The sequence below is a fragment of the Mchenga conophoros genome, linkage group LG7 (genome assembly GCF_057382185.1).
Source record: "Mchenga conophoros isolate Kocher_MC1m ecotype Shallow Benthic linkage group LG7, M_conophoros_male_GT1.1, whole genome shotgun sequence".
Taxonomy (NCBI): Eukaryota; Metazoa; Chordata; class Actinopteri; order Cichliformes; family Cichlidae; genus Mchenga; species Mchenga conophoros.
In genome coordinates this window covers 63,414,942-63,432,146 of record NC_140532.1, presented here as the reverse complement: position 1 = coordinate 63,432,146, position 17,205 = coordinate 63,414,942, and the positions used below count along the sequence as shown (strand labels likewise).

The following is a 17,205-nucleotide window of genomic DNA, read 5'->3' as shown; positions in this document are numbered from 1 at the left end:
AGTGAAAATGTTCACTTTGTTTTTAGCTTTGCAACAATGTAGCGCTTTTATTTTGTGAAATGTGAGCCTTATTTGTTATATTCTGTTTTGTTAATGATACCTAAGGTGTATTCAGTGCTTAATATCGTAACGTGAGAATTTCAGTGCTGATTGTACCATTTCCTGTAATTCTCACTATATTGTGCATTTTTTCCATCTTTCCATTCATTCTCCTTTATCTTATCTGTCTCCTTTTTTCTCCCCCTCCCAAATTCATTTCCTCTGTCTCATTCACTTCATTTTGTTCAGTCCGTTCAAGTTTCCAATGCTGCACCCTCTGATTGGCTGAGTCCTGTGAAGGTGACGATTGGCTGGCTTTGGCCATAAGAGCTTGTCTGCTTTCGTAGCTCTGTACTGTCTCTGTGTAACCCAGAGTAACCAGCATGAACCACACGTATCGCATGCTATAGTTGATAAAGGTGTTACGTGCAGCTTTGTGGTATGTTAAATACTATATTAAATATTATGCAATGAACAGTATCATGCAAACAACTCGCCAAGAATACTTACATGAAAGGATGAAGCTGCCATTATCTTCAGTTCTTTGGTATCTAAACTGTGCATCAAACTGAAATTAGCTTTTCTTTTTAGCCATGCTAGCGGTTTGGCCCGTGCATAGACTGTATATAAAAGATGGAGCTTGCAAAGTGAAACAAATGTGAAATGGTAATAAACCAGTATTAATTCGAATGACCAGCAGGGGGTCAATCTTCTAGTTGCAAAAACATGTCCAGCTGTATAGAAATATATGGAAAATAGTCCTCCGTTGATCGATCCCTTCGTAAATACTTTCCTGATACATTTCTTTTTTTTGGTCATTGTCACCAGTTTCAAGTCTCACTAAAGACGTTTGATCATCTTGCATATTTTAGTGTCCAGAACTAGCAGGCTGTGCAGTGCCACCCTCTGCTTGTGAACTCTGGTTTTAAAAAGGTGCTAAAAATGTTCAGTTTGAGGCTTTACAAAATGCTTTCATCATTTATATACAGTCTATGGATCTAGGGATGGCGCTATTGGTTTGACGTCAGCTGACCAACAACATTTGTAGGGATTCTCTTCACAGAGCCTACAGATGAAATAAGCTAACTTAATGTAGCCTTCTATTGACCAATATAAATATAAGAGTTAAACCAGTGGTGGATTTTTGTGTCCGATGTTTGGTCCCCATTAAATGTGCTGGGCCATTGTTCAACTTTCTACCACTGTACTTCACAAATGAGGCAGAAATTGAACTGAAACATGGCAATTGACTCTCTGCTCAGCCGTGGTGCTACATGTGCTGCACAAAGTGTTGAGAGAAATTTCAAACGGTGCAGAGAGAGCAGATCACTGTGTGATGATACCAAAGCTCATATGATAATGCAACACAACAGACACCAGTACTGGTGGAGCTTCAGGATTAATGGCTGATATTGGCCAACTGTATCAGTTTGACACAGGCTCCTACCTGCTCTTTGAAGTATTTAAACTTTGGATACATAGAAATATCTAATTTAACCTTTTTTATTTTTTAGTGGTTTAATTGGATTTGTTCATATAAAGGGACATATAAAGGTTAATGTTGCAGGTCCACTATTTTTAAAAACCTTGGATTAAACTTCATAATCTTATGGTTAACGGATGCATATGTAGCACCTTTTTTTAGCCAGTTTGCGCAGGCTAACCCTCGTAATGCTCATGTTGTGCTCTGCTTGTCCCTCACTCCTCTAACACCAAGCACCGACATGAATGCCCCTGGATTGATTTGTTCTCTAACACAGCAGCAGCCTCCCTTCTTCTTAGGCCCGTTCGACGGTAACACATGTCCACATGTCTGTGGTCTGTCTGTGGTTCCCTCTGTTTCAGAAGGAAGCCTCCCCCCCTCAGAGCCCCTCTCCAGGTCCCTCTCATGTACCTCCTAGTCTTTGCTCAGGAGTGAAGCAGCCCAGTAGCAGCTTTTTGCCACAGACCTTCTTGTGGCTACTGTCTGTGTTACGCAGTTATGTTATCTCAACGCAGCCTTCCAGCCTTATTTTTTCCACATTGAGAATTCCTGTAAAAATGCTAATTTATGATATTTATAAGCTGTAAATATATTTCAAAATAAATCAGTTTGATTGCATAAATTACTCGCGTCATCATTTGTTGTTACAGTTGAACAGGGGTTGTCTCATAATTGAGCAGTTAAATTAAAAACAAACAACTTCTTTTATAGGAAATCTTTTTTTCTTTTATGCTAACATCACCCACACAAATCATGTTCACGATCACAGCTTTTGTTAACCATTAACTTGAGCTTTTTGAGAAGGTGACAAAAAATGCTGGCTATTAATAACAATAATAACTGTAAAGGCAAACAAGGAAGAACAAGGTTCATGCAAAAGCTTGCATATAATTGGAAAAAGCTCAAGACCTAAACAGAATTGAAGTGAATCTTCTGTTAGCTTTCTCATGGGTTCTGCTAGCGGGTCTTCTCTGTCCTTTCCTTCAAATTTGACATCTCTGAATCCTAGCTTTAAAGGGTTTTTTTTGTTTTTTGTTTTTTAAATTATTATTATTATTGTTTCACTTTCACTTGATCCCAAACCTTTCAAGTAAATTTTTTGAGCCAAACCAAAAATGGATAACTGGTGCCATCAGTGTTAAAAATAAGAAAAATACCTAGGGGCCCATTTATACCTGTGGTTATACCGACATCTTTTCATTTCTTTGCTGTTACCAAGTGGAATCCCCTTCTGTACAATGTTGACTTCGTTACTCTGTGAGTACTCATGAATATGTGACTGTGTATTTTATCTATGCCTGTATGGAAATGAAGATTTTCTGTGAAGTTGCAGTTCAGTCAGACCACTCACCTTTACCTTTTACTTCTTACAGCAGCACTGTGTAGTTAGTCGTTCAAGCTTCGAGCTCAACAGTCCATGTAGATATTTTGCATGTAGAAATTGGGGAGAGATGGGAAAATGCAGCTTAAACAAACCAGTCGTGTGCGCGTGAAGCAGCACATTTCTGGTTGTCTGACTGAACTCGTCTCACTCTGTGTGTTTAAACAGCTTCTGTGTCCCTAAGAAGCCAAAATATGCTTCAGATTAAATTCTTGAATTTAAGAATAGTTCTGTTTAATTTTGCAATGCTTAATTAGCGCCTAGCATCTTTACTTTGAGATGCAGGACTAGTAGTTCAGTTCTTGTAACTGTCAACTTTTTTGTGCTGAAGTTCTTAAGTCTGTTCTTAAGATCACAGGCATGAAACGCGCTGTTTAATAACATTGCACCGCTGATTAGTTTAACACGAACTTGAATGTAATGGCTGCATACTGTTGTTACTTGCAGACGAGGCCTCCAGTTCACTCTCTGAACCGCTTGATAAAAAAGTTCCCGACGATGTGGATGTGGCAGTGGAAGCTCACGATGCTTCCTGTTTAGTAAAATCCAAAACGCAAGATACCGCCGCAGCAAAAGGTCAAAGCCAGGACTCTTCCAAAGGTCAGTGCGATTTTCCTTTTTTTGAAGAAATGAGGATGGTAGGCTGGAGGAAAAACAACGATTTCCAGTTGCTCGGATGGCTTTTTAAATCCCCAAAGTTTATGTTTGTTGTTTCATTCATAGCATGATATTCCCTGAGGGAGAATCTCAAACTGGCTGAACTCTAACTCGTGACTTTACTTTGTTTGTGTTGGAGACCCTCCTCCGGTTATGTGTGGGAGACAGGGGTGTGACTGATTTTATAGTTTTTGTCCCACACCACTGTAACAGTCTGTCCACATCAGGGGTGGAAAAGTACAGACATACTGTGAGTAGAAGTGTGTTGAAAAATACTCCAGTAAAAGTTAAAGCACTGGTTCAACTTTGTTGCTCAAGTAAAAGTGAAAAAGGACACAGGAACTGGACTTTCTGCTTTTTTAATATAGTACAATATAATATTATTACGTGAGTGCAGACACTCTTTGTGGATTTACACAACTGAATTCAACCAGATGTAAGCAGATGTTTCAGTTCTGTTCCATTTTATTGTCTTTACACCAGACGTTAAGTTGTTATAACGACTGAGTTCAGTGAATGAATCCAAGCATCATCAACTTAAATGTAAATGAATCTGTGCTACACTTGATGTAACCCAACACTCTGACCTTACCAGTCCAACACAGGGCTTTACTGCGAACTCACCACAGTCCTGCAAACTAAGCTGTTTACCTGCACAAAACTTCCCAGAACTTTCATGCGACGTTTGAATAACATAACGTTGGTGTGCTTAGTTTGTTTCGCAGGACATTTCACAATATGAAAAAACATAATTTATCAAAACGCATCATATACAGATCCAACACGTGATTAAAAAGGATGACATTGTGTGCAATCTTTAAATGTGCAGCTCATCAAGTGTCACTGAGCAATCTGTACCTTTTGAAATATAACCTCTCTTCTCTGGTCTACATAGATTTCTCCACATGAACATTGCAAACTCTTAAAGCTGAGGTTCTTAGTATTCGCAGAGTATCTCCTCTTATCCAGTAAGAGATTCTAAAGCAGAATACAGAACATCTCAATTTCGCTATTCTTCCCTATTTAAATAGGACAAGTAACACCTGCAACATGAGATGTGCTTGAGATATCACTCAAATCCATTTATTACCACTTCTAATGGATATTTTTCCACCTGTTTAAGAAGCTCTTTGTTAAAATAAAGAAAGGAAGCAAAATGTGTTTCCTTTACAGCAGGAATGCATGAAAAAGCTCTTCCCAGCTTTTTAGAAGCACGTTGCTAGCTTCAAATTTAAAATATCACATATTTTACAAATGGTATGTCATATATTACCTTTGTGCTATTTTCTGTGAAATACGCCTTTAAATTAGTTTCACATTATTGCATTCTGTTTGGATTTACATTTCACACCATATTCCAACTTTTTCAAAAATGTCGCACATTATTATTAAAATGTTCTTTTTCTTACCTGGTGAGATGAGCTTTTTCATGTGACTCACACCTGATCTGTTCCACACCAAATTCTTACCTGACAGCATTCCCCACATTCACTTAATCAGCCTTCATTTCATTTTTTCTGTGTTTAATTCATTTCTGCTTAATGTTAACCTTTGCAACTTATAGAAATTCTTCCCTTGTTTTGCAGATCACTGTAACCCCAAACACAAACACAACAGATGGAAGCGGAAGATTCGAGCAAGTGAGTAGCTCAGATTTTCACTCCGGTCTTGCCTCTGCCATCATCATCAATCTTCCTGTTGTTGTCGTCATCGTTTCAATGAGAACCGAAAACTTGTTTCTTGTCTGACAGCTATTAATAGTTTGGTTGTGAGACTTAGTTGTTTTTACAGTGCAGGCTGTTACTGATAAAACATTTCACTCTACAATATCTGTGCACAAATAACGTGATGTGACAAACCAGATGTCAGTGGGGAAAGTGCCCAATTACAGTTACTGTAGGCTTGTGGTTTTTATGTAGTTGATAAACTGTCATCCAATGTATTCAACACTAGAGGTCACTGTTTCCCAACTTTGTAGTGTTCTGGGCTGTTTGTTGTTTTCTGCAGAGTGATTTGATTCCTGTGACGTGATGGACAGACAGTATTCCTCCTCCTAACTGCAGCCATGACTGACAAATCCTCAGAAAACAAAAAGTTTTCCTTCTTTATGTGTCAGGTTGATAATTTTGTTTTGTGGTTATGGCTGCTTACAGTTCATACATATATTTTTAGCATTATTCAATCTGCCACCTGTTTCAAGGTGGTTTGGCTCACACTGCTTTTGAAGACTACACACCTACACTTGTACTCATTAATCTGTCGTTAGTTAGCGAACCCTAAGATACAGGTTTCTAAAAATAACTTGCAGCAGGTATTTTCATTTGTCACATTTACGAAAAGGTCTTAACAGAAACAAGGGGCTTACTTTGTGTTAAATCTCTTAAATCAATCTTTCAATTGAATTGTGATATCTTAGCATACTTTTGTCAGACACTGGACTTTTAAAATTTAAAACTAACTGGTTTGAAATGATTTACTGACTGGCTGTGAGTTGGACAAAGCTAAATATTACTCTATTCCATTCAATTCAATTTTAATAATATATAGCACCAAATCACAACAGCAGTCATCTAAGGTGCTTTATATTGTAAGGTAAAGACCACAACAATCAGATGACCCCCTATGAGCAAGCCCTTGGCGACAGTGGGGGGAAAAAAAAACCTCTTTTAACAGGAAGAAACCTCTGGCAGAACCAGGCTCAGGGAGGGACGGCCATCTGGCACAACCGGTTGTGGCTGAGCGAGGGAGGCAAGATAAAAGACACTGTGGAAGAGAGCCAGAGATTAATAATAACTAATGATTAAATGTAGAGTGGCATGTAAACGCATAGGGAGTGAAGAAGAAACACTCAGTGCATCATGGAAGTCCCCCAGCAGCCCATAACTAAGGGAGGATTCAGAGTCACCTGGTCCAGCTCTAACTATATGCTTTATCAAAAAAGAAAGATTAAAGGCTAATCTTACAAGTAGAGAGGGTGTTTGTCTCCCCAATCCAAACTGGGAGCTGGTTTCACAGAAGAGGGGCCTGAAAGCTGAAGGTTCTGCCTCCCATTCTACTTTTAAAAATTTAGGAACCGCAAGTAAGCCAACAGTCTTATCACCCCAATAGAGCAGTCTGAGAGCAAAGTGCTCTATTGGGGTGATATGAGGTCTTTAAGATAAGTTGGGGTCTGATTATTCAAGATCTTTTCCAAGGATTGTCATTAGAAAAGATACTGAACCCCAAACTGCCCCTCGTGTGCCCTTCAGTGTGTGAGCGACTAGGATTAAAGCGTTGTGTAAATGCAGGTCAATTTATCATATTGTACTGACTGCACAGATTGAAAGAAAATTGCGCTTTGAACCAAGTTTTTGCTGCATGACTGAAGTGGTACCAGCCACTCTTTAAGAGGTGTGCTGTATTAAGTGCACAGTGGAAATCTTTGCAGTGGAATCCCATAGGATGCACATACGTTTGCATACATTTCAGATAAGAAAGCCAAAACATCAGCCATTTTGGATTAGCACACTACCTCGGATCTGCTTATTGTGGATGCTAACAGTGGCTTTATTTCAGAGCTGCCACCTGGTGCACTTCTTCCCTTTAATTCTGGATATTGTAAAGTTGGTGTTAAAATTCATACAACTTGCATTAAGCTGTAAGAACCCTGTTGAATTGTGTCAGTCACTTCAGTGGCATCATTCACATTTTAAAGATGTAAGAAGTAATGTGAAGCTGAAGTTTTGATGTCTGATGTGTTTCACATTTTCCATTTGCATGCTGAACCTAAAAGAAAAAAGACAGTGTTTCGTGCCTGTATTATATTCAGGTAAATTAATAGTTGCTGGGTAACAGAAAAATGGTTGCAGTATTTGCATATTTTTTTGTTGTAAAATGTTCCCTGTTGTGTCTCTTTATGTAGCCTTCCCTCTGCTTTTCATCAAGCGCTATCCCAAAAGCTCACAGCTGGACAAAGACGGACCTGATACTGTCCCTGAAGCCGACTCTGACTATGAGGAGATCACTTCAGCAGAAAAACAACCTGTATGTTATGACTAATTTACATTCACTGGATACAGAACGGTCTTGTTTTTAAGGAATATAACTAAGAGCAAGGGTGTCTGTGTAATTCATTGACGTTGCACAGTGTGAACAAAAAAGACTATTTTCTGCTCTTCTTTCAGCACTCGGACAGCAGTTCCAAAACCTCAGTGGATACCCTGAATCCTCCAGAGGTAAATGAGACGAGTGAGGAGCGCTCGGCCGTCTGCAGAACATCTACGCCAAGGAAACGCTTGGCCTTGTCCTTTTCTGCCAAAGAGAAGCTTCTGAACTGGGACGTGGAGGTCAACCCAGAGGGAACTCCCGTTAGCACAACCACCGAAAACGCACCACAACATAAGGACCAGGTGGAGATTTGATCTGTTTATTAACCTGAGAGAAGATGAGCCTGGATATGAAAGATAGTTTTCTCATCTTTTCCTTCTATGCTATGTAGAATGGCTCACGGACAGTGATGTGAGAGATATAAGAGGAATTAATCCTACATTATATTGAATACATTTATCCTCTCCTCTCATGTTTTATCAGGTACAGGCAGAGGCACAACTAGATGAGCCTCGGAGAAACTCGATCCAGAGCGGGGAGGCTTCCCCGAGCCAAACTTCAGCTTCATCCCCCTCAGCCTTCCAGGCTATAGCCAACGCCTTCAGGAGGACATTTAGCGGGACCAATCAACTCAGCAGCTCCAACACTGCAGTCATAATGTATAAAATACTTGGCTCATAGTTTGCTGTTATATAAACCAAGCTGTCTTCTCTACTGCTCTCTATGGGCTTCAAATCAGATTAAATTCTGATACTTTTCCTCTGCTTTAACAGGAGACCTAAACACGATGGTCCCCGCAAACGGCGACCCATGTCCGAGGGAGCGTTTAGCTTTAGCTCACGCTTCAGTGCCATAGCGCCAGAGTCATCCCGAGAGGACCAGGCCAGCATGCGTGAAGCTCATTGGGCAGATCCATGGGGGGCGGGGCAGGACCTGCCTTCCCTGTTGCAGCAGGTGTCCTTAAAGGGCCGTAAAGACTCTGGAGAGGTGTTCGCTGATGACATTGGCCCATTTGCACGCAAAAGGGTCAACTTGTTCTCTTCCTTGAGGCTGAGGAAGAGGGAATTGTCTGGGAGTGAAGGGAAAGACCAGGAGGTTCAAAAGGAAATCACAAACATCCTCTCTAACCTCAGAAACAAAGGTTAGTGTAGGGACTCCGAAGCTTGTTTGTAACAGTGCTTTAAATCCTCTGGATTTTTTGCCTTTAGCTTGATCCAATTTACAAGTTCCGCACTTTAACTCAGGTCAGTGGGCAGCTGCAACTGCAATAATGTCTGATGATCAGAGAAGTGAACTAAACAAAACCCTCCAGACAGAATCAAAGGACCTTGTTTTACTAAACGTGTGTTTTTGAGGTTTAAAGGGGATCTATTCTCCTCATTTTTAGGTCTCTGATTTCTCTACTGGGTGTAATAAAAGTAGTTTTGCATGATTTGCACACCCTAGCCCTTAGTGTAGCCCATCTGGTCATCCACTGTGTGAAACAAGCCTTTAGCACCTTTTCCTTTAATACCACCCTCCATTTAGGCTAGCTTTCTTGTAATTGGCTGCCCCTCATAGACAGAAGGCTCAAACAGCGGGCGGGTGGGGTTTACTGCCCACACTCAGAGCTGTGTGCCTGAGATGACCACGTTAAGCTCCTCTGCTCTGTGTTGTACAGCTCCAGCAATAGAGAAAGCCATCTGAAATTGAGGGTTTAGAGCAATCTCAAGCCTCCTTATTTAAAAGTCTTGCCATGTTTAATTTCAGTATCCACTGCTGAAAAGAAGGAAGAGGTTTTTGGCCCCCTTTATTGCTTATTTGCTTCATGCTTGTGTGGTTTCCATACTTTTTGGAGCCAATTTTTTGTGTTTGGAGTGCAGGCTTCTGAACACCTAGAAGAATTTTTCATCCATGGGATTATCATAGTAAAATTTCATGCTGACTTTTAAAGTTTATCTGTATAATCCAAAAAGGCTCTTTTTTTTTCCTCTTGCAAATCTAAAATGCTAAGAGTTTCTAATTATCCTCACTTTTTAACTTTTCACTCTTACATATCCAGCATCCAGTCAGCAGAATTTGGAGGAGCCCTCCTCAAGTGATGATGAAAATGAAAACCTGGTATCCAGTCAGAAGGTTTGTACATTCCTGTTGAGTGAGACACGGCACATTCCAGTTATTCCCGCGTGTACTGGGTTTGTTTTTTGGTTTTTTCCATGTGTACATTTTGTGAAATGTTCCACGCTTCCTGTCCCAGCTGCATTCAGAGAAACTGAGGAGGAAGCAGGAAAAGACAGTGGCCCAACAGGCTAAACGAGAACAGCTAAAGAGGCTTCACAGAGCTCAGGTATCGTAATTTCCTTTTAAATTCAGTCTGTGGTTAATAGAGAGATTTGTGCTGGAAAGCTGTGCATTGGTCTGACCTGACAAAAATGTAAAAACCCCTGACTGAAGAGCTTTTTGCTACCAGTCATAGTTATACATTTTACATTTACCTGATGCTTTTACAGTACAAAGGTTTGCTGCTCGCTCAAAAAGATCCACGATGTTTTTATCTGAGAGTATGCCCACACTGATGACACTGAATATCTAGCAGTTATGACTTTAACAGAGAGGTGTTATTATGTTTCAACTTTCTGCTGTAGTCAAAAGTTAATTTATGTCTATGAGCACATTTATATCTTTAGTGCTGTGCAAAAATGTTGAGCCACCCCTCGTTTCTTATTAATTTTATAATAAGTAGGTGCATTGATTTTATTTAAACATGTGAAAACATACAAAGAAATATAAAGTCTAAAACGGATTCTGTGCAGTTCTTTTGAGCTTGATAATCAATATTTGGTATGACTGCCTGTATCATCAAAAACAGTCTTAAATCTCTTTGGCAGCTTTTTCTATAGTCTTCATTGTATAGTCCCAGTCCCAATTTCTGTCCAGAGGATTCAGACCTCACCGTTAGAACTGCTTGAATAGTTCAGTTCATTTTTATTTCAAACGTGTACATTCACCATCATTTCGTGATATCATTCCATTCTTTTGTTTGAAAAGGAGTAAACAGAAGTATACACTTATTAGTCCCTACCCCCACAAATTTTTCATCTCATTCATTTAGTTTTCTTTTAGTCTTAAATCAAACAAACAATGAAACAAAAGAAAAACAAAACACAAATCATCACAATATAGTTTCTTTCATATAATAAAAGACAGAATATGTAAATTAGCAGATTCACAATAAACCAAAACATCACTTCAGTTACTGTCCTGGGTCAACCCCGTTTTCTTCATTCTTATATTTGTTTAAAATGAGGGGTTTTTTTATATTTTATTTTAAACTGGTTTATGTTGTTACTTTCTTCACTATTGAGATAGACATACTTTTTAAAGTTGTTCTAGCACTTTGTATTTTTAAATTCCATTTCCTCCCCCCTCGTCTTTCTATAAACAATTTACGCATTTCTTTTGGAAGCATTTTGTTTCTTGCTTTATATATTATTTGTGCTGTTTTAAACTTCACCAAGTCCTGAAATTCTATGGCTTGCATTTTGATAAAGAGTGCATTTGTATGGTCCCTGTACCCTGCATTATTTATTAATCTAATGACTCTTTTCTGCGTTATGGTTATTGGTTGTGTATTACTTTTGTATGTGTTTTCCCCAGACCTCTACACAATAGCTCATATATGGTAGTAGTAAAGCACAGTATAATATGTGCAGTGCTTTCTGATCCAAGATTTGCTTTGTTTTCCCCAGGACGGCAATACCCCGTGCCAGTTTCCCCCTAACATAAGTAATATGTTAGGTTCTGATAGTGTTGAGATCCGGGCTGTGGGGAGGCCCATCCATGACTCGTGGTGTTCTGTTGTATGTTCTTCTGTCCCAACATGCTTTGACTGCTTTGCCAGTGTGTTTGGGACCATTGTCATGCTGAAACCCAAAGCTGTTGCTAATCAGATGTTTTCAGATGGCATTCCACGGTGGATCAAAATTTGATGGCACTTTTCTGCATTCACAATCCAATCAGTTGTGACAAAATCCCCATCAATCCAACCATGAGAAGAAATAATTAGAGCTCGCATTCAACCAGTTTTCAGGTGGTTGGGTGTGGTATTTATTAGGATTTTCTCATTTCACATATGACACCAGCTGGTTCTTGGCCATAAAGAATGAAAAGGAATAAAACAGGGCAGGCTATGGAAAAATGCTTTGACTAGTAACAAATGGAGCCGCTCTAAAGGAATTTAATAATGATGCTATTTGAGTATTTATATATATATGCATCTGATTATATAAAAGGACTCAGGCATGAACAAATTGGGGGGAAAAAAATCAATATAACATATGTTAATAAGGTAGTGGGCCACCATGTGACACCAGACGTCAATGTTTGCTGGCAGTGATTCTTCACGTCTCCTGAGCTCTACCACACGGATGCGCTTTTCTAGAAAAGCGCTACATAAATGCAATCCATTATTATTATTATTATTATTATTATTATTATTATTATTATTATTATTATTATTATTATTATTATTATTATTATTATAGTGGGGAAGACTGCTGTCTAACACGTCCCCCCAAACATCATTTCCATTCTCCATCAAACCTTTCAGGGAGTCTGTTTGCCCTATGGATGAGGGCATCATCACCCGGGAAAAGGCTACTCCCACCGTGACGGAAATGTTTCATCAAAGGATAAAAATGACCAGCTTAATGTTTATTTGCAGTGACCTTTCACAAACAGAAGCACTCCTCACTGTAAGAGTCGGTGCTTCAGGTTTTTCCTTCAGTTTGTTATCCTTGTTTATTTCCCAAAGAATGTCACAATATTCCTTTCCCTGCAGACGGTCCCTGCTGATATCAGTCTCTGAGATTTCTTCGAAAACCCCATTACAAGGATGGCAAATGGAACATTGTAGTGCTCACAGAAAAAAAAAAAAAAAGAAGAACGGCAGTGTTTTCTATAAAAGAAATGGGGCCTTTAAACTTGTTCATTACAAGTTCTCAGAATTACCCAGAATAACAAGGACACTTCAGAGAAAGAAGGGCTAATTTTATTTGTGAACACCACAAATCAATTTAGATCCTTTGTATGGAGGAGAAAGCAGAAATTTCAAAGAACGATTTCTCCGTTGATTAATCTCCTTTGATCACATCTAACTACATGTGTCATACGGCGACGTTGTTGCGTTGCACAGGTGATCCAGAGACAGTTGGAGGAAGTCGGAGAAAAGCAGAGGGACCTGGAGGAGAGAGGAGTGGCCATAGAAAAGAGCATAAGAGGAGAAACAGGTACATTCAGACCAGTGCCTTACAAACCTGTGAGTCTCAGCATTGTGTAGCTGCTTTTATTTGACAGAAGTCTGTACCATAACACCTTGATTCACTCTACTCTACAGCTCAATGGAATTCCACAGTGAAAGCTTCATTCTTTTTTTTCCTTCTCGTTCTGTTTAATTGCACTGCCCATACTTCTCAGACCATTTAGAGAAAAGCACTGCCTTGTAATCCTGGTCTGGTTAAAAGCCTCTACATACGGTTAATGGCTGTGCTCACAATAGACACTAGGGACTTTATTGTTGCTTCATCTTTCTACAATACAAGCTTCTGTTTGTGTTCCTGTGAATAGTATATGACCCTGTGACATGATGTGTATGTCATTGAAGTTCTTGCAGTGGTTTTTAAATAATTGATATAAATTCTGAAATGTCTTTCTTCTTTTTTGATCCCTATCAAACCTCTTTTTTCCTCCCTACATCGTTCCCTCTTTCCCTTTTACAGAATCTCCTCAGACGGACGACAGTGACGAGGCCCAGCTCTATCAGTCCTGGTTTAAGCTCGTCCTAGAGAAGAACAGATTGGCACGCTATGAGTCTGAACTCATGATCTTGTAAGCGAATGCATTATGAAAGCAGTTCCCTTTTCTCACATGTAGAGGTCTCACTATTTTCTCCTGTGTTCAGCGCTCAGGAGCTGGAGCTGGAGGACACACAGAGTCGGCTGCAGCAGGATCTGCGACGCAAAATGGCAGTAGAGGGTACGGCCTTGAGCACACAGCGCTGCAGTCTGATATAATATAGCTTGCTCTTATTTCTGTCTTCCTCCTACTCTTTTTAGATACAAAGAAGAGTGCCTCAGAGCTGCAGGAGGAACAGGTGATCCTCGCAGAGATCATGAGAACAGTGGAGAAACGAGACATGTTGGTCTCTATTCTGGAGGAGCAGAGGCTCAAGGAGAGGGCTGAGGACAGGGACCTCGAGAGCCTTGTGCTCTCCAAGGGCTATGAGTTCCACTGGGCCCGCATGGATGATAGCTGGGGCCAAGAGAAGCAGGAGTGATGGCTGAAAACCGAGGATCTCACTCTGAAGAGGACAGATTAGAAGGAAAACAGGTTCCCACAATAGTTTGCTTTTGGCTCTTTTTTGCAAAGCTACAAGTCTGAAAAATGTTGAAGGAATCTTGAAACACTGACGAAGATTGTAAGACTTGATCGTGTTAGAAAGAAATTGACCCTTAGATAATGGCTTCCCGTATAGCCACGAGGGTTAATAACTTTTCTGCCAACTTTTCTCAACACTCAGAAGTGTAACTGCAATGTCCCATGCTGATACTGACCTGAAACTTGATGTATGATATGCTTAACCACCTCTGATAATGTGAGCCACTGCCTTGAATGCCTGCACTCATCACAAACCAAACTGCCTTATTTGTGGCTGCTAGCCATAAGAGTGGACTTGTTGCGACAGATTGGTTATTACTGTAACACTGTATCTTCACTGGATAGCACATGGAAGGAGTCAAAAGTTTTTCTGGAGACTCTTGCACAGCGTGAGTTGTTATAAAACCAGAAAAATGCTTTAAGTATTTCACTATGAGTCACTTTATGTGCAGCCTTGTTTGTGACTGTAAACTCTTGTGCATATTTTAAATTTATTCACTTTTCTTTGGATCAAATAAAATATATTTATGTATGCTCAGGCACTAATTAACACCAGAGAAATGGAATCTGCCATGGAGCTGCTGCACAGACTGAAACCACAGATATCTAGGGGAGCCGTTCCATTCCTATTTGTCTCATTGTACAGTTGGCTGGAGCTCAGCTAAAAAAGCAGCAAACAGCAGTAGCAAGACAGTCCACAGTGAATGGTAAAAGCATAGACTGTATATAAAAATGGATGGGCCGCTTACTCCTCGTGTTGAATTCTCAAAATCAGCATTTTGGTACCACTGTGTAAATTTTTGGAACCAAAATGATCGTGATCTTGTTTGGAGTGGGAATTCATTAGCCTAATATTGTCAGACTTGAAGCTAATTAGTGCTAAGTAACAGACAAATACAACGGTTGAATTTCACTCACCAAAACTAAAGCACCAACTTCTTGGACAGACTACACCACCCTGTAAGCAAGGCACCGACAGCACAAACACTGTGGAGGTCCAGTTCCGAGACTTAAACTAAAGAAGGTAAAGCCCAGCAAACACAGATGGGCGGCAGCTTCCTGTGTTGGGACACCTGGCAATGCAAGCAGCTGCAACCTTCTCTAGTATTAAATTAAAGAAACTTCTATGAAGACCAAAACAGGAGGCTGTAACCGGATATTTTTGTTTAGTTTTTTTATTGCTGTAAAAATGTACATTTTAACATGGGATTCACTTTCTGTGTGTTTAAGAATCAAATGGTTATCGTGGTTGAGGAAGACGACTGGTATCAGAAAACTGCTGCTAGAAACGGCTGCTGTTGCTCGCTTCATCTGTGAAATTCAAATGTCAGTGCTGGAATGTTGTTTGTTGTCCCCAAGTGTTACACAGAGGTAATTTATTACAATTTGAAATCAGGACTATTCTAAAAATTTACTCACTTCTTGATCCCCTTTATCACAAGCATAAAGAAAATGTCAAGAGGAAAAATCTTCACTCCACAAAATTTAATTTTTGGTCTAAAGTTTCACTCATTCTGGACTATCTTTGAACCGCCGTGTAGGAAAACTGGAAGTCCACAGAGTGGGAGTTCTCATGTACTTTTGTTGAAACTTGCAGATATCTCTGGCCTTGCTCCAGTAAGGCATACCACTAGCTGTGACATCCTGAAAGCAGCGTGCCCAAAGTGGATTCATCATTTTGTTAACTACTGTGAATCTGTCTGCAATTCACTGTAAAGGGCTGTGAGTCAAAATGCCATCAAATTGTCATCTCATGAAAAGATGAATGTGTTTACATGAGTTTTAATGCTGATGCAAACTGCCATACTATTCTCTCGGTCCTCGGGCGTTAAATGTTATTTTGTTTATAATACAAATGAATGCAAATTAAATATCTGTAAGTTTGGTTTTCTTTAGCAAAAAACTTTCATGTTTTATTTTAATGCTGCTTTGAGTGTTTTTAAATGAAATTATCTTAAATAAAAATGGATTTTTGGTACTGTTTTATTCTGTCTTCCTCTGTTGATTATAAAAGCAACCTATTTCTTACTGCTTAACAACATAAAGACATATAAACAGTCTTAAAAAGCTGTTGGGCCTCAGTTTTCTTTGGCATTGATGCTACAACTTTCTGGAATGCTGTTGTGGTTTTACAGACACATGACCACTAACCACATGATGTTAACTTGTCTGCCATTTTGAACATGTGACGATGTAGGATCAAGTGATTAAGGCCCCAGCCACACAGGCTTAGAGACTGGTCCCCAACCGGTCATGAGGGAAAAATTAGTATTCCCCTACCTGTTGTGAGTGGTTGCTGGAGCTTGATGGCAGTTGCTGGGAAAATAATTGCTAAAGCCCCAGTCACAGAGGCTTACAGACCCTCTGGCAGCCACTTGATATTATTAACAAAACATACTTGTGATTGGTGTGGGTGCTAGCATATTGCTGTGGTTGTGCTTTAAATGGAAATGTTCTACAAACACTGGCCGGCTACTCTCCAAGCTGTAGTGAAACTATAAAAAAGTGCAACACAAACAGTCTTGGAACACACTGGTTGCACTGCTGAGACCCAACTTTTATTTTCAAGGTCAACCACGTCCCCTCAATTGAAGTTTTCTTGTTAGCATTTAGTAAAAACTATGAGCAACGGTGGTTTTTGGTGCAGCAACCTCCAGGAACCACTGTCAGCCAGTAAGAGACTACCGGTACACAGGAACCAGTGGTTGTACCCCATCCAGTATAGCGGACAACTCTTAAAGAAAGTGGACTTGACATCGCTAAGAAACTTTAATTGGAGGCTTGAACAAAAGAATAAAGTGAGTGGAATAAAAAGATTTTAAAAAAATAATTAATCAGACAAAAAGAGTTTAGAAAAAGGTCCTTATGGGGGGTGGGGGAGGGGGTCATATTTCAGGAGGGGCTGGTAACACCCCATGTCCACCCCTCTAGGTATGGCCCTGTTTGTTTATTATTGGGTAACTTTGAGAAGCTAGAAAAAACCCAAGTAAAAATTAAAGGGCTTTAATTATAACGAGGTCACTTTTAGGGTCCTTTGCATCTATTTCTGTTGCCTCCTATTTTCACCTCCTGCTGCTCCCAGGACAGCTCTAGACCGAGTTGGACCCTGTTCCCGCGGTCAGAAGCCTCCCGCCTGCTCCCAGCC

At 39.9% G+C, this 17,205-nt stretch overlaps 1 protein-coding gene across 3 annotated transcripts in view; it reads left to right on the top strand.

Moving 5' to 3' along the window:
• The window catches only part of mical2b (microtubule associated monooxygenase, calponin and LIM domain containing 2b), a 61,383-nt gene extending 45,345 nt beyond the window's left edge, over positions 1-16,038 (top strand). For all 3 annotated transcript variants that reach the window (XM_085280710.1, XM_085280709.1, XM_085280708.1), the window contains 12 exons: positions 3,351-3,503; positions 5,147-5,200; positions 7,462-7,583; positions 7,724-7,948; positions 8,130-8,305; positions 8,420-8,787; positions 9,688-9,761; positions 9,883-9,972; positions 12,820-12,913; positions 13,403-13,511; positions 13,585-13,658; positions 13,739-16,038. In XM_085280710.1, coding sequence (XP_085136836.1) covers positions 3,351-3,503; positions 5,147-5,200; positions 7,462-7,583; positions 7,724-7,948; positions 8,130-8,305; positions 8,420-8,787; positions 9,688-9,761; positions 9,883-9,972; positions 12,820-12,913; positions 13,403-13,511; positions 13,585-13,658; positions 13,739-13,959 — 1,760 coding nt within the window. In that variant the 3' untranslated portion in view covers positions 13,960-16,038. The remainder of the gene's footprint in view (positions 1-3,350; positions 3,504-5,146; positions 5,201-7,461; positions 7,584-7,723; positions 7,949-8,129; positions 8,306-8,419; positions 8,788-9,687; positions 9,762-9,882; positions 9,973-12,819; positions 12,914-13,402; positions 13,512-13,584; positions 13,659-13,738) is intronic.
• The last annotated feature ends 1,167 nt before the right edge of the window (positions 16,039-17,205 follow it).